Source organism: Aegilops tauschii, chromosome 5, assembly GCF_002575655.3.
Source record: "Aegilops tauschii subsp. strangulata cultivar AL8/78 chromosome 5, Aet v6.0, whole genome shotgun sequence".
NCBI classification, from domain to species: domain Eukaryota; kingdom Viridiplantae; phylum Streptophyta; class Magnoliopsida; order Poales; family Poaceae; genus Aegilops; species Aegilops tauschii.
Genome location: NC_053039.3, coordinates 580836076 through 580861821, shown reverse-complemented (window position 1 = coordinate 580861821; position 25746 = coordinate 580836076). Strand labels below are relative to the sequence as shown.

The 25746-nt window shown below is 47.9% G+C and overlaps 4 protein-coding genes across 7 annotated transcripts; 2 read left to right on the top strand and 2 right to left on the bottom strand.

The window, feature by feature from the left end:
• Positions 1-6222: 6222 nt before the first annotated feature.
• Positions 6223-8017, bottom strand: LOC109755253 (uncharacterized). The gene is made up of 2 exons (XM_020314160.3): positions 7712-8017; positions 6223-6796 (listed from the first exon to the last, which is right to left on the bottom strand). Exons 1-2 carry the CDS (start codon positions 7937-7939, stop codon positions 6548-6550), a joined length of 477 nt encoding a protein of 158 aa, XP_020169749.1. The 5' UTR covers positions 7940-8017; the 3' UTR covers positions 6223-6547.
• A 90-nt stretch (positions 8018-8107) lies between these two features.
• On the top strand, positions 8108-10900 carry LOC109755252 (ycf20-like protein). Its single transcript, XM_020314158.4, has 3 exons — positions 8108-8246; positions 8362-8598; positions 10445-10900. Exons 2-3 carry the CDS (start codon positions 8384-8386, stop codon positions 10896-10898), a joined length of 669 nt encoding a protein of 222 aa, XP_020169747.1. The 5' UTR covers positions 8108-8246; positions 8362-8383; the 3' UTR covers positions 10899-10900.
• A 1610-nt stretch (positions 10901-12510) lies between these two features.
• On the bottom strand, positions 12511-13332 carry LOC109755265 (uncharacterized). Its single transcript, XM_020314173.1, has one exon. The coding sequence runs from the start codon at positions 13330-13332 to the stop codon at positions 12511-12513; it is 822 nt and encodes a 273-aa protein (XP_020169762.1).
• Positions 13333-18136: 4804 nt separating this feature from the next.
• LOC109755251 (probable indole-3-pyruvate monooxygenase YUCCA11) lies at positions 18137-21466 on the top strand. Of its 4 annotated transcripts, XM_045229412.2 has the most exons (6): positions 18138-18564; positions 18668-19187; positions 19769-20382; positions 20480-20713; positions 20797-20919; positions 21018-21466. In XM_045229412.2, exons 2-6 carry the CDS (start codon positions 19010-19012, stop codon positions 21195-21197), a joined length of 1329 nt encoding a protein of 442 aa, XP_045085347.1. In that variant the 5' UTR covers positions 18138-18564; positions 18668-19009; the 3' UTR covers positions 21198-21466. The 4 variants fall into 4 exon arrangements, with proteins under 4 accessions (XP_020169746.2, XP_045085347.1, XP_045085348.1 ...); XM_020314157.4 differs by having other exon boundaries at positions 18137-19187; positions 21004-21140; XM_045229413.2 differs by lacking the exon at positions 18668-19187 and having other exon boundaries at positions 18139-18564.
• The last annotated feature ends 4280 nt before the right edge of the window (positions 21467-25746 follow it).

Below are 25746 nucleotides of genomic sequence, written 5' to 3'. Positions count from 1 at the left end.
CATGCGCAAGGGGAACAAGACGGAGTTTCAAGTGATGATTTCAGCGCTTTAAAGCCACCATAATGAGTGCACGAAGGCTTGGACGAAATATACAAGATGCTTCTTCATTAATTTCATCCAGATGCTATTATAGGTGTTGTGTCACCTAATTATTGGGCTAGGCCATGTAATTTTGAAATACTTCAGCATAGTTTGTTTTTAGAGTTCGTATGTGTGGGGAAACAGAGTTAGGGTTGGTTTCGGATCCATGCTCCAAGGGGTCACAAAATTTCCCCCTATTGCCCCATATATACAGCCCTTAGGGCGTTGTTTAGACTTTGGGTTTTGTTTAGTTAAATGTTCGCCATAGCTGCAACTTCATGCACTTCATTCGTGTTCAACGACCAGACAAAGACGTCACAGAACCCCGCCTTCATTAATAAAGCTTTCCTCTCATATTCGGAATATCCAGATTGCAATTTCAGTTTTTTGCTTGTTCTTCTTTTGCGTGTAGAAAACAGACCCTCGTGGCTAGGTTGATCGTGCTCCGGCGTGGTAAATAACCTCTCGGATTTGGTTTAACGGTTGTTAAGGCGCGACGTCTTCGCACGTTCGTAGTCAGATCGTCAAAGTCTACTCCACCAAAAACGATAGCCACCATCTCATCGAAAGACGGGACACTTTTGCCTCCATCACACTCCATGTTATTACAATTGATTACAAACAATATTAACTCAATTCATATCAGACAAGATTGAGTCGATTCAATAGGATCATTCTTCCAGTGTCATAATCTCCAAATTATTTTAGGACTATTGTTTAATACTTAAACGATATCCTAAGATCCGAAAAACATGATCACCAACAACACTTAAGCTAGTCCAAGAGGCAAGACTAGGAACCTTTTATTTAACCGTTTATCATTCCACACGTGCATATGAGTTTTTCACTGAATCACGTATTCCAGGCTCATGACAGTTATAGCATAGAATATAAACTCTTTAATTATGAATACATAAATACAATGATACAAATATTATTGCCTCTACGACATATTTCCAACATTGTTGACAGCGGCAGCGGGCGAGAGCGACGGCGACGAGGAGAGTGATGAGGAAAACGACGGCCGGGTAGGGGATAAGGTGGGCTTAGTAGTAGCGTAGGGCACAAGGCCCGCGCTATAGCTAAGTCTAATACCTGTAGCGCTGGTTTGCGATCCCGCGCTTCTGTTAACTAGGGCCCATCAATTGGCCCCGTGTATCCATACTTGCAGCAAGAGGAAGCTAACCAACGCAACTGCTATCCAGTTAGTTATAGCGCGGGTAATATACACGACGTTGCTACTGTGGCCTGCCCCGGGGGTGCCTTGGCGAGCACTTAGTAGTAGCATTGGTTAGCTAGACCGGCGCTTCTACTAAGATGTACCTGTAGCGCATGTCTTCTCTGAGCGCTTCTTCTATTTAATAGTAGCGCGGGCACCCTACCCCGCGCTACTGCTAAGGTGGGAGGGTGACATGGGCTGAAAGAAAGAAAAATGTAAAAGGCACCCCACCTTGCCAACTTCAACACCATTGCACGCCTGCTTTCGCACAAACTTGGAGTAAGCATCTTTTGTAGCCTGCGTAGTCTTAAACCCTATGTGGCTGCTGTTGTTGTACCCTGACACTTGTTCATTGCAAGCTTCCCATGAACTGTAAACCCCTAGAGCCCTCTCGATGAACATCGCATACCACTTGTCCTAGTAGTGCAGAAGAAAATAGTTCAAGCAGCAAGCAATGGAGCACACAAGCAGCAAGCAATTGAGCACACAAACAGCAAGCAATAATGGAACAGAAGAGCAGTAGTAAGCATGCATGATCATACATCATAGAAAGTTCAACCCAGCACTACTATGCTGTCATCCTACCACCACATCCAAAAGAGGGTGTAATCCTACCACCACAAGTTCACGATCATCGTGAGCGGTTAGTATATAACACCTCAGCAAAATATACAAACCATCAAATAGTTTTCAAGCCCGAGCTACAAAAAATGTATGTCGTCATCGTTATCATCGTCTCCATCATCATTGCCATTGCCATCGTCATCGAGGATCATGAACGCACTAACCAGAGGCATCACTACATCTAGTAGTAGTGCTTGCCTAGTCAGCTCCTGAGCCAGAGCATCCTGTGAGTGTCTGCCATGGCAACAAACGAACACCCTAGTTCTTGTTGTCAAGCAGGTGGCTCAAAGCAACCATTAGAGCCTCCTGGCTGAAGCCACCTTGGTCCATGACGGCGGTGTACAACTCAGTGTGGATGTCGAGGGACTTGCTCTCCCTGATGGTAGTTGTCACCTCCTTCACTGCCTCTATCATGCTGGTGAAGACACTGATCTCCTCCTCCATCAAGCCGCCCCTCTTCCTCTTCCTATCAAGCACAAGGACGTGCTCAGAAGACTTGTCAGGGCCATCAAGGACCGCCTCTGCATCCGGGGTCTTTGGGAACTCAGGCATGGGCGAACCGCTCACTGGAGCCCATGGTATGCTTGCCAGTTGCCAGCCCAAAGGAGAAGATGTGCTCCATCTGGTTGTAGTTCTGGATGGGTGTGTTGAGGAACTCAACGTGTTTGGCATGGTCCTAAGAAAGAAACACAACGTTGTTAGTTGCGAGAAGGCAATGGTTGACAAAAAACAAGGGGGGCGTGAACTAACCGCAACATGGTCGGTGTAGTGTTCTGACTCCAGAACGATCGATCAAGTGTTCTGATTCCATGAGGCGCCGCTAAGGCCTGTGAGCTTGGACACTATGATACATCGAGCTCTCTACTTTCTGAGGTGGTTGTAGACCTGGATGGAAGTCATCTCCTGGCCACAAAACTCGAACACCTTCTTCGCAAAGGTGTCCAAATGCACCTCCGTGAAGCCCTTGTCACTCCTAACCCTACTAGATGTGAGCTCACACATCTTGTTAAGCACGAACGTAGACATGAACGACTGCCACTTCATGCTGTTCCCCCTACCATCCTTCTTGGCCTCTACTGCTATCAATTGTGCAGCGGCAGCAGCAGCAACACTTGGCTCAGCGAGCATAAAGGTTGTAGGCACAAAAGGAGGACCCATGCCTGAAACCTCGAACACATCTGAATCAGCAGACATCTGTTCATCAAGGGGGCTGGGAGTCCTCGACATAGGACATAGGGAACTGGCTCTCAGACAGGATAAGGCCCTGGCTAAGATCTTGCGTTTGCGTGGTCATTCCTACAATCGCTGCACAAAATAAAAATGAGCATATCACACACTACCGGACAATCTAGCTCAACATAGCACCATATGAGCAGCATACATCACAGCTAGCTACCAATCCAGTGTGTTCAACACTACCCTAGCATGCTACAAGATCAAAATCTCACATATTGGCACCCAAATACAACCATGCTACAAGATGCTCACAGATCATACCCTACCACAAGCTCGAACATCAAACCCTACCACATGATCTCAGATGTACCTACATCGAGTACAGAGAAGGGGGTGATTGAACTCACAGAGGCCATCGCTGCAGCTCGCGAGAGACACCAAAACGGTCGGAGAAGAAGTGGTCACGAGTCGCCGCCGCTGTGGACCGCCGGACTGGGAAGGAGTGCCGCTTATCTGCTCGCCGGTGTCGATGCGCGTCGGCGGGAGTTTTGGCTATGAGGCAAAAGGGGGCTATATATGGCGACCGAATCGGCGAGAGGTCAACCGAAATCCCCCCACCGATTTTTCGAAGATGCGCATGAGCTCGCGCCATCTCTGTGGTCGCATGAGCTCAGCGCTGTGTTCCCTTCCCCCGCCTCGGCCGAGCCTTACTCGCTAGAAACTACCGATTTGGCCGTTCCTAGCTGGCCTGGCCGGGAAGTGCTAATAATCTTTGTGCGATGCGGGCAGGCAAACAACCCAGTGGTTGGCCTCTAAGCAGGCTACCAAACACACCCTTGTTGTCTTTCTGGAGATACCGATGGCTCAGCCCATTGTCTCACCCTGGTTACATAGTGCAACCACACAAACCCCAGACAACGCATCTCAAGGGTGCTAGATATTACCTCCATCCCAAATTATTTCTTAGATTTTTCTAGATACAAATGTATCTAACACCAAAACATGTCTGAGCACATCCGTATCTATGGAAAATCTAGTAGTCCTACAAATAATTCGAAACAGAGGGAGTACTAGATTATCATATCATCATTATTCTACCAGCTGAGTGTACAACAGAGCCTAGCACACCGGCCTACCAGCGTAATTTGCTCCGTCACCAGCCTAGGCAGAGGCCAAGCTGTACTACATGCTTCCGGGCACCAGTTCGACAGCTCTTAAGAGTACTCCCTCCGTAAACTAACATAAATGCGTTTAGAATATTAAAGTAGTGATCTAAACATTTTTATATTAGTTTACAGAGGGAGTACTAGGCATTCATGGCGGTACACCTCTTGCTTGTAATAATGGTAAAAAGAAGAGAACAGACTCCAAAAAAAGGAAGAGAATGGAATTCATCAATTCAACCGGGCTGATAATGCAGTCCGTCCGAACTTAAGTCGTGAATGCTCATACTTTGCACGTACACAATGAATTTAGCAGTACCCAAAGAGGTTAGAGCTTGCTTTGTTTGGCAGCCGATTTGTTGGGCTCAAATGTTTGCCAACTGTTCCAATCAAACACTAGCCAAAATTGCCAAATGTTGACAACTACTCTACTCGTCGTGGTGCTTGTGCGGGAGGAAGGGGATAAAGCGGGGCGATTGCGGCTGCTAATACGCACTACAATATGGAATATGCCAAGATAACTTATGCGCACTACAATCTAGTAGAACAGAGGGAGTACCAAATTTTGGCCTTTTTACCGTCCGTCCTCTAGGTACACACAGCACTCATGACGGTACACCTGTTTCTTGTAGCGGTAAAAGGAGGAAAAATGGAACACGCCCGCCTTGTCCCGCTGGCGCCACTCATCTCCTCTCGCGCCGCCACTGCCGGCCTTCACATCCATCGCCGCCGGGGCCTTGTGGTACTCGTCGTCCTTTTCAGTGGCGGCGGAGTGCAGGGCCGACGACGGCGCCGGCGAGACGCCTTGACCTCGCAGTCGCAGGGGGAGCGTGCGGGGGCGGGGGAAGCAGCGGATCCGTTGTCGTTGTCTGAGCCGGCGTCGGGGCGGAGGAGCGGGGACGCGGTGGGCGCCGGCGGCTGCGAGATGGGGCTCGGCACGGCCACCACCACGAGGAGGAGGAGCAGCAGGAAAGCCACGCGAGGCAGCGGCAATGCCATCATGTCTGTCTTCTCATGGAGACTTTTTGAAATTACTTGTCTTGAAAATGAATGTATCTAAAATTAAAATACGTCTAGATATGTGACAAGTAATTCCGAACGGAGGGAGTACGTATAAATTGGCAGCCGATTACGTCAAATGTTGTCAAATTTTCAGGCTCACTTTTTTGGCAATTTGTCCAAAATTGTCAAATGTTGGCCTTCCTTCAAAAAACACTAGCCAAAATTGTCGATTCTTGACAATTACAGTACTTTAGAGGTTTACCAAATTTTTAGCTCCAAACCAATCAACCCCTTGCCGTGCGCCGAATTCGTGCTTGTACAACTCTTGCTCGTGAAAAGGAAGAAGACAATCCTAGCTATTTTACCCCCGCAAAAATTACAGAAGCACCGGGAGGCACAGTGTATTGTACACACAACAACAAGCCGTGACACTCATAATTTGCACACACGCCATGGATTTAGCAGCACCCAGAGCACTTAGAGCCTGCTTGGTTTGGTTTGGAGGCCTTTTTTTCAGCAACCCTAATAAATTAGCAGCTACCCCGCAAAAAAAAACATTGACAAAAATGGCAGCCGATTTGTTAGGCTCTAATTTTTGGCAATTCTTCTAATCAAACAATAGCCACAACTGTCAAATGTTGGCAATTCTGTCAGTCAGAGAGAGCTTTACCAAATTTTGGCTCTAAAAATCCAATGAACCCCTTGCCGTCTATCCTCCCGCGTGTGACCAAAGGGAACGCGCCGCATTCGTGGCGGCGGTACACCTCTTGCTTGTAATGGTAAAAGGAAGGGACTAGTTTCATAAATAAAATAAAATTGAAAGAGAAGCAAACGGATGCGCATTGTACACACAAAGAGGAAGGACCCATTTCACCTTACGCTAACAGATCCTCCTTTCTGGCCTCACCCCGGTTACCCCAGCCCCAGTGCAGTCACACAAATCTCAGACAACACATCTCAAGACTGATAGACACTCTCTCTATAAAGAAATATAAGAGCATTTAGATCACTAATCCAAATGTTGTTCTTATATTTCTTTACGGACGGAGTACTAGATTATCATGTCATCATATTATTCTACCAGACAGCGAGTCTACAACACAGAGCCTAGCAAACTGGCCTGCCAGCGTAATTTGCGCCAACCCAAATGGTCCATCACAAAATCCTTTGATGTCAAACAGATGACGAGAAAACTATTCTGTGCTAAGTAAAAAACAGAAAAAAAATAACAGCAGCAGCGCGAAAATGTCCGAAAGGGATGCTCACAGCAGGCAGACCAGGGTCAAGCCGCTGTTGCCGGCTGTTTCTTGGTCTGGTACTTTGGGTGTTTCCCTTTCCACCCTTTCCTCTTCGGCTGCTCCTCGGCTGGCTCCTCAGCCGCCTCTGTATCTTCGGCGGTGAACGGCGAGTAGAGGAACTTCTTGGTGTTGCCGGCCTGCGTGCAGGAGAGCTTGATGATCCTCCTCCCCCACATCCACTTGAGCAGGATCTTCATGTGGGTCTTGCTGTTCAGGCTGTCGATCGCAGCATCCTGTCGCCATCGTTAGATGATTTGCATCAGCACAAAAACACTTGATTAGATATAAGCAGTGGAATTACATGATCTTCAAATCACAAGCTCCTGCTTAGATACAAACAGTAGTATCGCATCATAGATATAAACCGCCACTGGGAGATTGTAGAAATACTAGTTAGAATGCCAGAACGCAAGAATGGATAAAACAGATGGTTGATGTTCTCCAAGTGCCATGAAGTGAGCAAGCAGTTAGTCGGAATGATGAGGCATAAGTCAGATTCAGACTAACTGCATGTCCAGAAGGACGGGCCATTTCCCAAGCTTTGAATAAACATAACAAACTCATGCAGTAACAAACATTGAGCATCTAAAACAGAAGTGGCATAAACAGGTATCATTTGTTTACCTCACCACTACTCTAGGTGGCTATCATAGCATACACATTCAGCTTATTCGGTGACAATGGATGACTAAAACCTAATTGCAAAAGGTTCTTACTAGCAGTAGCACCCAAATACTCATGCGCAGATCACTGAGTTGAACATACACCATATTGCATCTAATCACAAGACACTAGTCTGTAATAGACCAACTGGTATTGATATACAAGAGTACGGCTAAGCGCGAAGAAGAGTAAAACTATCTACTCCTACTTTGTTTGCTTCCCAAATGCAAGAAAGCCAAGGCACTAAAAAGAGGGCAGAAACTACAATCTTCCTGGTCTAAACATCATCTGATAAAAAAAGGTAGTCTAGGCCGAGGGCAAGCTCTACTACTTGCTTCCGGGCATCAGTTCCATCAGCTCTTACTACTACTGCATCTTACTGGCCGGCCATGGACGAACAGTCAAAGCCGCAGCAATACATCGAGCGCAATTCAATCGCTAGGGGTTGGTGACACACGCACGGGCAGCCGAGCCGAGTAGGGTACCTTGGCGTGGTTCCAGGTGCTGCCGACGGTGAGGGGCCCGTGGTCGGCGAGGATCTGGAGGAGGCGGCCGGAGATGGCCACGGCCTCCTCCTTGGGCACCTTGGGGTTGATCCGCCGGATGTCCACCGCCCGCTTCCGCGAGAAATGCCTCCTGAACGCCTCCCACGCCGTCGACCCCAAGGTGGCCCCTCCTCCCCCGCCGCCGCCGACGCCTCGCAGGAACTGCATATCGCCGCCGCCGCCGCCCGCTCGCTTCGCTGGGGTTTCAGCCGAGAGAAGCCCAAGACGAGGAGTGAGTGGCCCACGACGGGAAGCCCTAGTAATGTAGTTGTAGTTACACTCTGGCCCATAGATAGATATTACATTTGGGTCCGTCCATGGGCTTGGCCCGCTTCTCTTCCCCTTCACTGTCTCGGCGGCCACCGCAGCCCGACCAACCATCCATCCCATATCTCTCTCCGCCGATGACTGCCGCGGTCTCCGGCGGCGGCCGGTGAGACCGCCGCCGCCGCCTGACGAACTTGCCTCCTCCGAGGTAATCCACCTGCACCTCCTCCAATCTCCCCCTCAATACGCTCGGGCGCGAGCTCCGTCAGAGGCCGATTTGGTTGAAATGTCTGAGATTTTTTGGTCGAATCCTGTGTGTGCAGCGCGGATGCTCGGGCAGCGCACATGTCAGCTCTCCGTCTGTGCAAGGGAGCCGTCCATTCGTCGCAGCCGGGGTGCCGCTGCTGGTGGGGGTTGTCGAGGTCGAGGAACCTTGTCGCCGCTGCTGCCGCGTCCTCCTGCGCTCCGAGAGGGGCTGCCGCCGTCGCGTGCTGCCGGAACAAGCAGCAGGGGAGCTTCCGCTTGGTGCGTTCGCCCCCTTCCTTCGGCAGAAGCAGCAGGTAGTCTTTACTGCCAGTGTGTTACCACTTACCACACACAGACCTCTGAATAATACCCAAATAAGTAGCTACAACCTACACGTTTTTGTGCGATTTGTATCGATTTCACCGATGAAGGTCGTTTGATGAGTATTGCAGTATTCAGTCAGGTTTCCGTAAAAAATGAGGAATTGTTCAGTCTTGTGTTTTCTAGACAACATGTGTGACTGGAGATTGTTAAAGCGATTTGTTTGTTCGAATCAGATACTGCGGCGTTTAGGTGTTGTGTAAATACTGCTGACTATTAGTCCCTGTTGAGTGTCACTTCTGATGTCAAGTTAGTTCAGTTTAGGTGCATCATACTACTGAACTTAGCTGCAATGGCAAGGTAAGTGAATTGACTCACCGGTAGGCAGTGTGCCAAACATTTCACCTAAGGGAGAAATTTGATTTTATGTGTGTCTCACATCGTATACACCCTCCCCCTTTTAGCAAGAGTTTACAGTTTCATACCCTTCTGTTCTGATGTGGCGGCTAACTAAATAAATAGTGAAAAGTAGTTATGCCTAATCTAAGCATTCCAGCGTTCACATGTTCACTGAAGGTTGATGTGCTTATGCGTCAGATGTCAGCTTGGAAGAGAATGCATGATTTACTCATTAGCGGGTACTTGTATGGTTCCTGCATCACAGACAATGCACAACTCCAGAATTCTATAGGTAGCGAGTCCTAAATATGGGCTAGCACATTCGGTGCATTGTAAGTGGTATGGGTTCAGAACTCATTTTAAAGTAAGTGCTCTCACTTTTTGGAGTGCCATCAGATGGTCAAAATAGTTGTCTTTGTTGCAACAGGACACTGTCTAGTATCTTGCATTTGATCTAGTTAGTATTCAGTCAGTTTTGTGCAAAAAATGAGAAATTATTCAGTGTTGTGTTTTCTAAGAACATGGATGGCTGAAGATTGTTACAGCCTCTTTGTTTGTTTGAATCGGATGCTACATGGTTTCATTGGAAATTCTAGTGACTGGTAGTTTTTCTCATGCTCAATTCCGATGGAGAGGTTATTTAATTTTACCACTGAGTTCAGTTGCTAACTTGCAATGGCAAGGCAAGTATATTGAATGGTGAGCAGGCAATGTGCCAAGTATTACATTCAAGACAGAAATTTGATTGCATGCATATATCACACGCATATACACCCCCCTTTTACGATTTTACCATTAGGTTCTCAGTTCAGTGAGCTTACAGTTTCAGACCCTTCTGTTTGGATGTGGCAGCTAATTAACTAAATAATGCGATTAGTTATGCCTAACCTAAGTTTCCCAGATTTAACCTGTTCACTGAAGGTTGATGTCCTTATTAGGGGTGCAGGGTGGCGTCCTGCCAAGACCCGCCAATGTGCTAAGCTAGCACAAATTGTACTAGCGTACTGGAATCCAGCTATAACTAGAAATTTTCATTTTGTATATGAAGTGGGGCGGGTTCGGGCGCCGCTCTGCACCCCTAGTCCTTGTGCATCAAATATCAACTAGGGAGAGAATGTGGGATTTCCGTTTATTCAGTTGGTGGGTCCTTGCACGGTTCTGTAGTTAGAGAAGCCGAAATGAGTGCTAGCTCAGTGAGTGCATTCTAAATGGCATGGGTTGAGAACTCAGTTTTAATTAAGGGCTCTTGTGTTTTTTTGTGCCATCAGATGGTCTTTATTGCAACAGTTCACTGTCAGTTGCATTTGATCTAATAATCTGCTCTCCGTGTTCCTCTGCCTTCCTTTGCCGAGCTATTGTTCTGTGTCTTGAAAGACAGCATGCTTTCTTCTGACAATGTTCAATACCATATTAATCGGAACTATTTTGTTCTTTCTGTAGGGGGATGCAATGGGCCATCAAGACTATGGCAGACGACAATCCAGACAATTCAGGCAATTGCACTCGGCTGTTTAATGCAATTCAATCTTTTTTAAAGAAGTTGTCTGGCAAGCTGAAGAAAGTAAGTAGAGGGTTTCCAGTAAAGATCCTATTCTTCCTGATAGGGTTTTACTGTGCCACGGCATTTGCCACCGTCATCGGGCAAACAGGCGACTGGGACATACTTTCTGCTGGACTTGCTGTTGCCATCGTCGAGGTTATTGGCGCTCTCATGTACAGGGCTTCCTTTGCGCTTCTTGGCAGGATGAAGAATATGATTTCCATATTCAATTACTGGAAAGCCGGGCTCACGCTTGGATTGTTCTTGGATTCATTTAAGTATGAAGTGGATGAACTCCTTGAATCATGTAGTCCGTTCAACTTTGAGATTAATATATTTACTGGGCTTTGGTAAAATTTTGCTCCAGATTTTAGTATCTTGGTTCATCCGCCAAATGTTGCTCAAGTTACGCCTGGAGCTGCATACATGACGACCCTGACGGCGCATTTGCATCCATGATGATCCTGGAGTTACATATTGGTCAGTTCTTCGTGTTTTTCTCTCTTCCGTTTCATCGATGAAACGAATCCAGTTACGATATTCTACCAGACCAGGTTCAGCCACTCATCTCACTCTCTCAACTAATTAAGGACCAAAGTTGTCTTTCTACAAAACAATGCATGGATGTTGTCCCGCTGCTCTTCATGCTTCATCAGGCACTCCATCATAGGGAGATGTTACAGTGTCCTACCATACATACTTATGTACGTCGGCTCCATGGTCGGTTCATTTGTCATTTCAGGAAAACCAAAAATAGTTGGTACTAGTTTCATTTTCAAATTATCAGGGATGCTAGCTTATGTTGTTTCTGCGAGGTTTTCGGGGGAGGAAAAAAGGGGGAGCAAATTAGATTGCTGCTGAACCAAATAGGCGTATGTCGTCATGTCCTAAAAGAACAACAAAAGTATAGTTGCATATACATATGCACGATGGAGGAGGGCCGGGGGACATGCATGGACCTAACATTCTTACCGGGAATCCGGGATCGTCATCAGCGCAGATTAATCAAGTCCGGCTATAATTACCAAACAGGAAATAGAAGAAGAACAAGAATAACCCTGCTCTAATGTTAAGGTTCGTGTCACAAGAATAACCCTACAGTGGGAATACTACAAAAGTTAATAAACCATAAGATAAGCGGGAAATAGCCACATCTATGTCGCCTGTAGGTTTCACTCTACATTGGGCTCATTGTTTAAGATTGATATTAAACACCTTGCTTCTGTCGATAAATAGATAGTGGATAATCACCAATTAGAGGGTACCACTTGCAAATGTTATACTTCCAATTGCGCACATGAGGTGCATCACTTGTCATCACCAGTGAGTTTTGGATGCTATTTTAGATCTAAATTTCAAATCGAAATATCTCCTGAAGCGAGCGTCCAAATCAGGAACCATTTTCACCCTTGTGTTCCTTTGTCTTTGATTTTGGTCGAAATGGCACGTCATTCTATATAAATCATTTCTAAGGCATAGAGAGCTACTGATCTTTGGATTGCACAAATCAAAGTGTCTTCAATGAGGAGAGTGGGCTGAATCTCCACTATCATTCTCTTGGAGGCAGCAAATCAGGAAAGCAAGATGTGTACATAAGCGACTGTCTTCGGTTTGCCAATGACCAAAACCCAATGGATGGCTTCTGTAGTACTCCCTCTGTAAACTAATATAAGAGCTTTTAGATCAACGCTCTTATATTAGTTTACGGAGGGAGTAAATAATTTCTGAGTCATAAAGAGCTACATAGATTTCTGAGTCATGTGATTCTTCCAAGAGTATCCACACCCGAAGTCTAAGGTAATCCAAACAAGCATAATACATGCCCTTCTCCGATCTCGCGAAGTGGGATTGCATGTCATGGTTTTCCTCCATGCTTGTTGGCGCTTTTATTACTTGGTAGTTACCTTCGGAAGTGCAAAACCTATATATAATCATCACAATCAACACATGGATTGGTCAGCTTGAACTAGGACATGATCCCAATAGCTTGCACCGTCAATTCCAATTTAACTACATACCTGGAAACAAAAGCGCCGGCGCGGCAATGCACGTACAAGGCCCCTCTCCAGTACTCACCGTAGCTATACTCCCTGAACCTGTCACGATCCTCCAGATGCGACCGCACCTCCTTTACGGTTCCGGCCGCCTCGCCTGCGCGGACGAAGGCCCTCTCCTCCCATCTTCCCGCCGTCGACGAGAACACCTGCAGCCGATAGCACGACGGTGGCCACTCCAGCAAGCCCTCCTCCGGGTCCTCCTCCTCGTCGTCGTCAGTGGTGGTTTTCTCGGGCACGTCTGGGACCAGGAAGACCTCGTAGTGCAGCGACACGGCGGGGTCGAAGGCGAGGTAGGCGCCGGCGAAGCACAGGCCTGGGTAGTAATGGTCCCCCGGAGGAGGCGGGAGGAGCGCCCAGCGTCGGGTGGCGGGGTTGCAGACGTAGAGGTTCGTCCAGTACCAGCCGTCGTCGTAGAGGAGGACGCCGTTGCAGTGGTCCACGATCACGCAGTCCACGCCGTGTTGGCCGTGCTGCACGGGCGTGATGAAGTCGAACGCGGCGTCGATCCCCGGGCAGCAGCTGCAGGGACGGGCGAAGAAGCGCGGGCGTGAGCAGCCCGAATAGTTGGTGAAGATGCCGCGGACGGAGTGCGGCAGCATGTGCGGCAGGAGCAGGTTGAGACCGTCGACGACGGCGCGCCACGCCCTGCACACGCCACGGGAGGCCGCGAGGCTCCGCCCGGGGAGGCGGCGCAGCACCTCTCCGATCACGTCCTCGGGGAGCAGATCCATCGCGCCACACGGCGGCGCAGCACATAGACAGAGTTAATTGTCACAAAAGCATGAGGTCAATCGTGTGCTGATGGAAGGTTGAGATTTCATCCCTGGAAATCAATCACATTTAGATATGGAAGTTGCTCATCTTACGCCACTCAATCCATAGCAGATAATCAAGCCACGGGAGCTTGACCTCACGTTCGCGCGGAACGTGCTCCATGCTTTTGGTGCTGCCTCAGGCCTTCGAGTTAATTACCACAAATCTGTGGCGATCCTGATCCATGGCAATGACAGTGATAGGGCGCGGGTGGAGTCCATTATCCAATGTCGTTTGGGTTCTTTCCCCTGCAAGTATCTCGGACTTCAACTTGCCATTAGACAACTAACGAGGGCGGAATGGCAGCCTATGTTGGATCATGCTAAGAAGTCTGCTCCGGCCTGGCAAAGAGGCCTCATCCATCGCCCTGGACGGCTCGTTTTGGTCAAATCAGTGATTGCGGCTAAACCCATCCATCATTTCATGGTGACACATGCTCCCGTGTGGGTATTTGAAGAGATCGAGCAGTGGATGGGATCCTTCTTTTGGGCTGGCAAGGAAAAATCCAACGGTGGCCAGTGCTTGGTAACTTGGAAATCAGTCTGCAAACCCACTTCGCTTGGTGGTCTGGGAATCCGCAACCTTCAGTTGCAAGGTTTGGCGTTGAGAGTGAGATGGGAATGATTGAGACGGACTGATCCGGAGAGGCCATGGCAAGGCCTGCCGATGGCAGTAGATAGGGAGGCTCGCGACGTCTTTGACAGTCTGGTGCATATATCGGTGGGAGCCGGCAATAGAGTGCTGTTTTGGAGAGATGGGTGGATTCACAGATTTGCTGTTAAGGACATAGCCCCCCTCATTCACGCCATGGTCGACACACGCACTATAAACAGGCGCACGGTGCAGGGAGTTCTTGACAATGGGAATTGGTTGCTTGATCTCTCGGGCGAAGTTACTTTTGGAGGTCACATGCAGCTCCTCCACCTTAATCTGGCGATTAGCACGGTCAACCGTGACCCTGCAGGTGAAGATTCCTTCTCGTGGCCGGCCGACCCGTCTGGTATTTACACGGCTAGTTCCATGTACCACAGGCTTTGTCTTGGTGCCGAGAGAGTCCCATACGCGATTTGCATCTGGAGAAGTTGGGCCCTCTTGAAGTGTAAGTTATTTATGTGGCTGGCAGTGCAACACCGGATTTGGACATCCGACAGACATGCGAGACATGGCCTCCAAGACGCCCCCTCCCCGTGCTTCACTTGCCTCTAAGATGAAGATAATGCGGAACACATCTTGGTTCAATGTGGTTATGCGGGGCATTTTATCTTTCATGTGCTGGGTTTGCAAGGTAGCATTCCGGAGGCTCACGATTCTTTGCTGGACTGGTGGCTGGCCACGCGGGCACACTATAGGAAAGGCAGCAAGCGTGGTGTGGACACGCTTGTCATTGTGGTCAGTTGGGCTCTTTGAAAGCAACGCAACGCCAGGGTGTTTCATCGGACGAGTCAGCAGCTTAGTGCTCACGATCTGGCCTTAGAAGTCGTTGCTGAGCTCAAGGATTGGAAGATGGCCGGATTGGGTGGGACGGGGTTTGCAGCGTTTTGTGAGAGTGTAGGCGTAGGTTAATCTACTAGGGTGTAGTGGGTGTGTCTAAATTCTTGCCTTTGGTGGAAGCTCGCTTCCATCCACAGGCTTCTTGTACATTATCTTGCTCTCTTCTATAAAATTAAGGTACGCTTTTAGCGTACTCTCGAAAAAAAATCCATAGCAGATACCGATGGCGCAATTACTCAATTAGTACCTATGCAAGTTGACATGTTTCGAGTACAAGAATGATGAAGCTATAGTGGCTCTGAATCCAACTACTTTGGAGATATATGGCCGTGTATGTCGGTAATACATGGCATGCTCCCTCACATCCTATGACGGTCTTTCAAATTACTTTATGAAATTGTTCTAAACACTCTAGGTATATTGTTCTGAAATTGTTTAACACGGCTATCTCTGACCTGACCTGCAACTCTTAGAGCTACCTCTTCTCGACCGGTCCTTCACTTGGTCCAACAACCGGCTAAACCCAACCCTCGAGCGCATTGATAGAGCCTTCTTTAACCTCGTTTGGGATGATCGCTTTCCCAACTCAACCCTCTCCCCCCTAACACGTTCTCTTCCGACCATGTTCCGCTCATCGTAAACATTTCCTTGCATATCCCTCGCTCGCGTCTATTCCGTTTTGAGTCCTTCTAGGCCCTTCACCCGGCTTGCAAACACATTGTCTCTGAGGCCTAGCCTCGTCCTCTTCCAACCACTCAATCTGACTTAGACCTTGCCACCGCCATCAACGCACTCGGTCCAACCTCAAAGCGTGGTCAAAAACTTTAAGACATGTCCACCGGAGGGAAATTGAGTGTAAATTTGTCATCGGCAGAATTGATCGCATTGAAGAAAAATGTGCCCTCTCTCTCTCTCGGCCCGAGGTGTCCCTCCGACTAGTAGTTATCACCTCTCTTCAACGTGCGGTCAGAGAAAAAGTCCTCTTCTGGAAACAAAGGGGAAAAGTCAAAGCTGTTGTCGACGGAGACGAAAACTCAAAGTTCTTTCATGTCTCCGCTTCCCAACGGTTCTGCAAAAACAACATCGCCATCCTCGAGGATAACGGGGTGGAATTCTCTGCCCATGATGATAAGGCAACCATCCTCCAAAATTTCTTCAAAAATTTGTTAGGTACTGAAAAGGTCTCGACTTGGCTTTTCTCCCTTTCCGATCTCTACACCACGCAAATTCCTCAGTTACGCCATCTGGACTCCACCTTCACTGCTCAGGAAAGTCAAGACGCCTTCTTTCAAATGAATTTACGCGCCAGCCCTGGCCTAGACGACCTTGGACCAGGTTTCTACCGAAAATTTTGGCATAACATCAAACACACAATCCTACCTTTCTTCGATGACTTCGCCAACCTTCAGGTGGCTGTCAAGCGTTTCAACCGAGCCCACATGACCCCCCTTCCAAAAAAAAGACTCGGCAAGAACAACGAAAAACTTCAGACCTATTTCGCTGCAAAACTGTACACCTAAGGCGCTAGCTAAAGTTATCACAAACAGGATTAAGCCCCTCATCCCTCTTCTCGTCCATGGTGACCAAACCCGCTTCATCTCTTGAAGGTACATTGCTGAAAACTTCATCTACGCTGCTGACCTTCTCAGCGTCTGCCACATTCGGAAGGCACCCACTATGGTGTTCAAACTAGACTTCCTCAAAGCTTTCGATTCAACCTGTTGGGAATCTCTTCTTCTCATTCTGCTCACCAGGGGTGCCCCCCAAACTATAGCATGGATCAGAGACTTGCTGGTCTCTAGCACGACTGCAATACTCCTAAATGGAAAACCGGGCCCCTGGATTAACTGCAAAAATGGTACTTGGCAGGGTGACCCCCTATCCCCTACCTTTTCATTATCATCGCCGACCTGCTTCAACCTTTAATCTTTCAAGCTTATTATGCCGACCAGCTTTGCCATCCGATTTACACCGATTGTCCTGCATATGTGCTTCAATACGCCGGCCTCCACCCAAGCCGCGACCACCCTCAAGGATGTGCTTACAATTTCACCCTGGCTACTGGTCTTGCCATCAATTTCCATAAAACTACATTCGTGCCCCTCAACAAGGATACTATCATTAGCCAAAATATCGCCCTCACCTTTGGCTGTGCACTTTCCTCCTCCCCCCAAATTTACCTCTATCTCACACGCGCCTCCCGTCCTTCGCTTTTGAACCTATCATCCATCGCTTTCTAAAGTACCTGTCTGGATGGGCGGCCAAGCTTCTTTCCCGCGGCTCCTCTCCAGTACTCGGCGTAGCTATACCCCGTCTTCCAGTTGTGATCCACCACCAGATGTGACCACACGTCGGCTATGGTTCCCGGCGCCTCGCCTACGCGAACGAAGGCCCTCTCCTCCCATCTCCCGGTCCTCGACGAGAACACCATCAGCTGATGGCATGACTGTGGCCATTCCATCAAGTCCTCGGGGTCCTCCTCGTCATATTCAGTGGTTTTCTCCAGCACGTCTGGAATCAACAACACCTCGTAGTGCAGCGATACGGCAGGGTCGAAGGCGAGGTAGGCGTCGACAAAGCACAGACCTGGGAAGGGATCGAGGCCCTGAATAGACGAGAGGAGCGCCAGGTGGAGGGGTTGCAAACGTAGATGTGCGTCCATTGCCAAACGTCGTCGTAGAGGAGGAGACCATTCCAGTGGTCAATGATCCTGCTGGTCAGGTCGTCTTTGCCGCACTGGACGGAGTCGAACGCGGAGTCGATCCTTGTGCAGGAGGGACGGGCAAAGAAGTGCGGGAAGTCAAAGTAGTTGCTGATGATGCCGTCGACAGAGTGCGACAGCATGTGCGGCCGGAGCAGCCTAAGATGGTCCACGACGGTGCTACACGGCTTGCACTAGGGGTACTGGAAATGTTCTGGACCTTCACAAATATTTTTGGATTAAACGATCGCGGAAAAATATTTTCATGAATAGTGGAAAACACTATTTAGATGCTTTTCAGAAAGCCACTTTTTGGGGCTTTTCCCAAAAGATCTAGATCGATGACATGGAAGGATAAGAGCCCCTTTTTGAAGGGGGCCACTAGTGGTGGCCAGCCAAGGGGTAAAGCTCCACTTGCCTCCCCATCATGTCTTTTATGTGAGACATATAGCATGGGCATTTTGGGGTTTACATGTGCCACCCTACTCTTGCATTTTCCTATAAATAGAGGTGGATAGGAGCTCTCCACACTCACTCCAAATCTCATACACATGCCATGCATGATCTGGCTTTCTCTCTCCCTTCTAAAAAATAGTTTCGTAGAGCCAAAAGGTTGTCTGGGTTCCTGCAGGAACTAGTTCTGGGCTGCGAAGCCCTGCCGGATAGCTGACACCGTATGTGTGCAGTCCCATAGAGAGGTCGTAGGTTCAATCTTTGGACCAAGGGACTGTTTGAGGGTCCTCCCAAAGGGCTGTCCGAGTGGCCGTACGAGTTTCTGAGAGTGCCTCCCGAAGAGCTGTCCATGACACCGTCCAAGGGACTTTCCGACCGCCTTCCGAAGGGTTGTCCGAGGTATAGATGAGGAAGAACATCCTCGCGGTTGGGAGGTTGTAAATCCTAGCTGCGGGATCTGCATCGACGATCTACACCGACTATACTTCCGCTGCGCTACGAGTTGGTAATAATCAGATCTAAACCTTGTATGCATGATTTTGGGCATGTTCGTAGTGCGGAAAATTTCCATTTTCTGTCGCATTCCCCTACAACGTTTTTTTGAACAGAGTACGGGTCACTCGGAAAGTCATCAAGGAAGAGCGACCTGTTAAGCTACGGAATTATGCACCTTGAAGCCTTCACTGGAAGGAGACCCACATACCCTATATTTGGCGCACAACTAACACTTAGGCGGTGGGTTTATTCATCGGGCATTTCCTGCAGAACTTGTCCAAGTTGTCGAGGAAAAGAGGAAACATTACAAAAAAATTCTGAACATAACCTTAACTTATTTTAATTGGTAGTTATTGTAATTAGAAGCATTTCCCTGCAAAAATAAAATAAAAGCATCAAATATGGCCTAAATATATCTGAATCATATTGTGAATTTAGATGGGAAATGTAACAGAATGGAGTCTAAGTATTTTGGTAGATTATTTTGGACTATGAAAAATGACTATAACAGAAATATCGTGACTTTGGACCAGCCGGGCAAGCAAACAGGCAATTGTGCCAAAAAGGCAAGCAAAAAGACTGAGAGAAGTGAGAAGGCCCTTTCTACACAACAAAAAGACAAGTGTCAAAAAGGTAATGAAAAGATAAAGAGAAGTGAGAAAAGGTCATTTCTATACAAAAAAATGCACTTGTGCCAATGCCAGAAGAAACCCGACACATCATATATAGAAAAAGGCACTTATGCCAAAGCATGTGCAGCTATCACAGTGCGTGCGTAGCTACCACCACGCATAGGAAATCGTCTCTATTGTGAATTTAGATGGGAAATGTAAGTGAACGGAGTTGTGTTTCCTACCAATTTTGTATCTAGATTAGATTTCACAATAAATGTGGTATTTATAATTCTCTAATTATTGAAGGGAATATGACATACCGAGTTAATGTAAACCAAAGTTTACCATTTCTGCATCCCATAATATAAACATGTGTTTTCTTTTAACTTTCACAATATAAACATGTTCAAAAAACAGAATTGTCATGTGAAAAATATGAATATATAAGCCACATATGTAGGTGCTCTTCGCAATATTCTATCAAGGGAGCAAAATATAGCTCGAGTTACTATGGAGTGTCCATCCTACATACATATGTAGCTCAAAAAAAATCCTACATACATATGTAATCTCGCACATTCATTGGCTCTGTTGTTGTAGTGATGGAGGAGGTCGTAGTTTTGATTGTTGGCGCAGGGCCTGCGGGACTCGCAACTGCAGCATGCGTTAGCCAATTCTCCATCCCATATGTCATCGTTGAGCGTGAGAATTGCAGCGCATCACTATGGCGCAACCGCACGTATGACCGTCTGAAGCTACATCTAGCGAGGGAATTTTGTGAGTTGCCACACATGCCATACCCTGCAGATACCCCAACATACATACCAAAGAACACTTTCATCAAGTACGTGGATGACTACATTGAGTGTTTCGCTATCCATCCGAGGTATCTCACTGTTGTTGAGTCATCCACATATGACTTCAATGGAAAATATTGGTCCATCATGGCGCACGACATGGCAAAGTGCAAAATAGTTAATTACAGGGCAAAGTTTCTTGTTGTGGCAAGTGGTGAGAATAGTGTTGAGAATATTCCAGTGATCCCTGGCCTGGAAAACTTTCCGGGTGTGGCCATCCATTCATCATGTTATAAGTCAGGCATCGACTACTCCGGGAGGAACGTGTTGGTCATCGGATCTGGTAACTCTGGGATGGAGATCGCCTACGACCTTGCTTCTCATGGTGCCAATACTTCTATAATTATACGAAGTCCGGTATGTATACTATATGTGACTTTAACTGCAAATCTCTTTTATAGATCTTATTTTATCTTGCATATTGTAAAAGATGGTGACCCTTTTGTGACTGCAGATTCATGTAATGACAAAGGAATTAATCCGACTAGGGATGACACTAGTCCATTATCTTCCTCTAAAGATGATAGATGGTCTCCTTTTGATGATGGCAAATGCCGTATTCGGGGACCTCTCCAGGCATGGCATCACAAGACCAGAAAAGGGTCCATTTGTGCTGAAGTCGGAAACTGGTCGATCCGCAGTGATTGATGTTGGCACCATAGGGTTAATCAAGAAAGACAAAATTAAAGTGAGCATATCCTCGGTCAAACATACATAGTATAAGAAATTTAGTTTCATATATGACAAGTTATAGTTTTTAACCTGCTGTAGGTTCATGGAAGGATTACTAAGATCAAAGGAAAAACAATTGAATTTGAAGGTGGGAAGGAAGCCTCCTTTGATGCCATTGTGTTTGCAACCGGATACAAAAGCACAACAAATTCGTGGCTCAAGGTAATAAGATAAACTGAGATTTGAATTTCATGCACTGTAACTTCTCTAGATGCAAGACTTGTTATATGTTCTTAATCGAGTAAGATTTGCAAGTGCAGAATGATGAGGACATGCTTAATAGCGACGGCGTGCCCAAGAAGGAATTCCCTAATCATTGGAAAGGGGCAAATGGGCTCTACTCTGCCGGGTTAGGGAGAAGGGGATTGGCCGGTATTGCCATGGATGCTAAGAACATCGCCAATGACATTAAACGCAGCATAGACTCTATGTGCAGCTAAAATAGCATTTATATTTCTTCTACTAGGAGAAAAGTGTTGGATTCCTACAATTTATCCATAATAGATTCAATCAGATGCTGCGAAATTTAGTTGATGTCAGGGTACTATTTAGAAACGGAGGGAGTAGAATATTATTCCTAGTGTTGTACCATTACAATCTACACTAGGTTGTGTCCAAGTTTTAAATTTGACTGTTTTCTGCCGGTTTTTGGTTTAGTTATCCTTTATTATAAATAATCTAATGAAACTGGTCCAAAATATTGTGCGTACTCAGGTTGTTTCCCAAATATTCTGAAACTGGTCCAAATATTCCAGAGTATAGTGAATTGGTCCGGAACCGCAGTTAAACATGCAGGCTCGGGTAGTTTCCCAAATATTCTGAAACTCTGGTCAGTGCTTCCCAAATCTTCCCATGATCATTTTAAGTCTGGCTGCATAGCCTGAAAGATCAGGCCATGACATCCACGGCAGCGTCAGTGAGGAGGCGGTTGAGAGAGGGCCGCCTGGCACGGAACATGACGTCGTGTCGATGGTGTTAGAGTAGTCATTATGGTATACGATTTCTAGTCCAAGTCAGTTTTGTATCCCTACCCTAAGTCGGTTTGTACCCTCTTATATACTCTTGTATGCCGCACCAAATCATCAATAAGCAACAGTTTTATTCAGCTTTCATGGTATCAGATACCGATCCCAGGGTTTAGGGTATGGCTCCGCCAACGCCACCGCCGCCGCCGCCGCCCCCTGGCTACTTCGAGCGCCGGGCCGCACTCATCGCCAAGGTTGCCAACGCCGCGGCCGCTTCTCTCTCGGCCCTCACCATAGCTCCACAAAACTACCCTGCACCCATCCTCGCCGCACCAATATCTCTTGCTGACACAATCTCCGACGTCAGCCCCTACATCCCCATAGTTCTTGATCTCACCGCCCACAACTACTACCATTGGAGACATCTCTTCGATCTCCACCTCGGCCGCTGCAACCTGCGCTCGCATGTCACCGCCAACTGTCTTCCCCGCCCCGACGATCCGCAATGGTTGAAAGACGATCTCGCGACCGTCCAGTGGTTCTACACCCGCATCACCACCGAGATCTTCAACATGCTCGATCGCGACGGCGCCACCGCTGCCAACATCTGGCACTCCCTCCGTCAGCTCTTCCAAAGCAACACCGACGCTCGGAAAAACGCTCTCCACACCGAGCTTCGCAATATGGTGCAAGAAGACGCCCCGGTGAACCTGTTCTGCCAGCGCGTTAAGACCATTGGCGATGAGCTCCGCGAACTCGGCGATACAGTTAGCGACTCACAGCTAATCAATATCGTCGTCGTCGGCCTCAGCGAAGACTTTGACAAGCAAGCCTCGTTCATACCGATGATACGGCCCCCTCCTACCTTCGCTGAAGTACGTTCCTTGCTACAACTCGCGGCGGAAACACAAGCTCGCAAGGACTCTCGCCCCAAGGTCTTTCATGCTGCGGTTCGTCCTCCTCTGTCGTCTACACCAGCGCCGCCTTCCAGGCCGGCTCCTGCCGCCGGGCCGTCCGCATCGTCATCTGTTGAACCGCCCCCAGGCTGGCGTCCTAGTCCGAACTACCGCGGCAAAAACCCTATCTACAGGCCGCCGCCGACTCGTTCGGTTCCGCCTACGACATCACCAGCACCGAGTCCTGCACCACCCACCAGTGCTCCATCTGCGGTTGCATGGCGGCCTCCTCATGATCCTTGGACGGGGCTTGTTCAAGCATGGCCATGCCCTGGTCCGCTCCGTCCACCCTCTGTGCTCCGCCGGCATACTCAGGTGTCTGGCAACCCGGCCTTCGGCCGCCTACTGGTGCTCCCGGGGTTCTCAACCCCCGACAGCCGGCCAATGCCTATCACGCCGCCCCGACGTATGCTCCTTATGGTCATTACAGTACCGACGGCGGCGCCTACTACACACCTCAGCCGGCCCTGCTCCCGACGCCACCCCCACCACAGCCGCCCAATGCCTACTACACTCCCCAGCCGGCCCTACTGCCTTCACCATCGTATCCGCCGGCACTGCTTCCGACGCCACCCTCACCTGCGACGCCGAGTTGGGATCAAGCTGCCTTTCTCCAGGCCATGAATAACTTTGCTGCACAAGGAAACTCAGGTACGGATTGGATCTTTAATTCAGGGGCCTCTAGTCATATGTCTGCATCTAGTAATTGGTTATCTTCTTGCACTAAATCTCCTTTCCCTTCCATTATCCTTGGAGATGGATCATCTATTCCTATATATTGTGTTGGTCAGGCTCAACTTCCCTCTTCCACCAAACCTCTTTTACTTCGCGATGTTCTAATTGCACCCGCCCTCATTAAAAATCTTATCTCTGTTCGCCAATTTACTTGCGACAATCTAGTTTCGGCTGAATTTGACCCTTTTGGTCTATCTGTGAAGGATTACCTGACCAAGGCCGAGATCGCTCGCTTCAATAGCTCCGGTGATCTTTATTCTCTTAATGGAGTTCCTGCCGCCACCCCTCCAACATCCATGCTGGCCTCCGTCGATCTCTGGCATCGTCGCTTGGGCCATCCCAACCCCGCCGTCTTAGCTTCTATGCTTAGTGAATTTACCATACCATGTAATAGGGACTCTCATAATTCTGTGTTTTGCGAGTCTTGTCAATTAGGCAAACATGTGCGTCTTCCCTTTAGTTCCTCTAGTTCTTGTAGCACTTATCCCTTTGAATTAATACATTGTGATTTATGGACCTCTTCCATTGCAAGTGTTTCGGGTTTTAAATACTACCTTGTTATCCTAGATGATTTCACCCACTTTGTCTGGACTTTTCCTCTACGCAACAAATCCGAGGTCCATTCTCTTTTCCTTAATTTTCAACGCTATGTGTCTGTTCACTTCTTCCTCCCAATTCGCTTTATCCAATGTGACAATGGTCGCGAGTTTGATAACATTAAAAATCGTACTTTCTTCTTACAACATGGCATCCTGCTTAGCTTCTCATGTCCCTACACCTCCCCTCAAAATGGTAAAGCAGAACGCTCTCTTCGCACCCTCAATGATATAGTTCGCACTCTCCTCATTCAATCATCTATGCCTCCCAAGTTTTGGGCTGAAGCCCTACACATGGCCACCTTCCTTCTAAATATTCGACCTTCTAAAACTAAACCCAACACTACTCCCTATTATTCCCTCTTTCTTTCCCACCCCAACTACTCCGCGGTTTGTGTTTTCGGCTGTCTCTGTTTTCCCAATGCCTACGCCACTTCTGCAAATAAATTGTCACCACGCTCTATCCCATGTGCTTTTCTCGGCTTCTCTGACGAGCACAAAGGCTATCGCTGTCTTGACCTTCACACCGGACACGTTCATGTCTCTCGTCATGTCACGTTTGCTGAGCACATTTTTCCTTTCTCACAACGCACTACTACACCATCCAACACCCCTAGCTCCGCAAACACCCCCTCTCCCCGTCCTTTCCAACTATATACTCCCCTACCTGCCGAACACAACTTATCACCACCACCATTAACACCCACCATAGCCAATCCCAACCATACACTCACCCCACCCGAGACGTCCCCAACACCCCGACCCCTGCTCCCTCCCCAACACCCCCGGCCCCTCCTCCCACTCCACCACCCAGCCCTGCTCCCACTCCACCACCCAGCCCTACTCCTTCGTCCGACTCTTCCGCTGCGCCGGACTCACCAGTACCCACCTTACCCCCTCGTGCTATTCCTACAGCAGCCCCGATTAATGATCATCGCATGCGTACTAGGGCCAAATCAGGATTTCATCAACCCCAAGACCGCCTAAACCTTCATACCTCCGTATCTCTCACTTCTCTTTCAAAGAATTACAAAACTGCTCTACTTGATCCCAATTGGGCCGCTGCCATGCAAGAAGAATATAATGCTTTACTTCAAAACAACACCTGGCAACTTGTTCCTCGTCCTCCCAATACAAATATTGTTTCTGGCAAATGGATTTTTCGCCAAAAGTTCCACTCCGATGGGAGCCTCTCACGATATAAAGCCAGGTGGGTTTGTCGTGGCTTTTCTCAGCAACAAGGAATTGATTACGAAGAAACCTTCTCTCCTGTTGTTAAACCTAGCACCATTCTTACCATTCTTAGTGTTGCTGTCTCCTCTTCATGGCCCATTCACCAACTTGATGTGAAAAATGCTTTCCTCCATGGTTCCCTTCAAGAAACTGTCTACTGCCAGCAACCTCTGGGTTTTGAAATCCATCCTTTCCAACTCATGTATGTCTTCTTCAGAAATCTCTCTACGGTCTTAAACAGGCCCCACGAGCTTGGTTTCAACGCTTCTCCTCCTTCATTCAAACAATAGGCTTCACTCCATCTCTCTCCGACACCTCTCTTTTTGTGTATCATCAAACTTCTGACACTGCCTATTTACTTCTCTATGTAGATGATATCATTCTTACCGCCTCCTCTCAAAAGTTCTTAGATCATATTGTCTCTCTTCTTAGATCTGAATTTTCTATGACTGACCTAGGACTCCTTCATCATTTCTTAGGCATTGCTGTTGTTCGAGATTCCTC

Coding starts and splice junctions, on each gene's coding strand:
- LOC109755251 (XM_045229412.2), top strand. CDS start 19,010: ATGGAGTCTAAGTATTTTGGTAGATTATTTTGGACTATGAAAAATGAC. Junction 20,383..20,479: donor CTATAATTATACGAAGTCCG/GTATGTATACTA, acceptor TTGTGACTGCAG/ATTCATGTAATGACAAAGGA. Junction 20,920..21,017: donor CAACAAATTCGTGGCTCAAG/GTAATAAGATAA, acceptor TTGCAAGTGCAG/AATGATGAGGACATGCTTAA.
- LOC109755265 (XM_020314173.1), bottom strand. CDS start 13,332: ATGGATCTGCTCCCCGAGGACGTGATCGGAGAGGTGCTGCGCCGCCTC.
- LOC109755253 (XM_020314160.3), bottom strand. CDS start 7,939: ATGCAGTTCCTGCGAGGCGTCGGCGGCGGCGGGGGAGGAGGGGCCACC. Junction 6,797..7,711: donor GCACCTGGAACCACGCCAAG/GTACCCTACTCG, acceptor CGATGGCGACAG/GATGCTGCGATCGACAGCCT.
- LOC109755252 (XM_020314158.4), top strand. CDS start 8,384: ATGTCAGCTCTCCGTCTGTGCAAGGGAGCCGTCCATTCGTCGCAGCCG. Junction 8,599..10,444: donor TCCTTCGGCAGAAGCAGCAG/GTAGTCTTTACT, acceptor TTCTTTCTGTAG/GGGGATGCAATGGGCCATCA.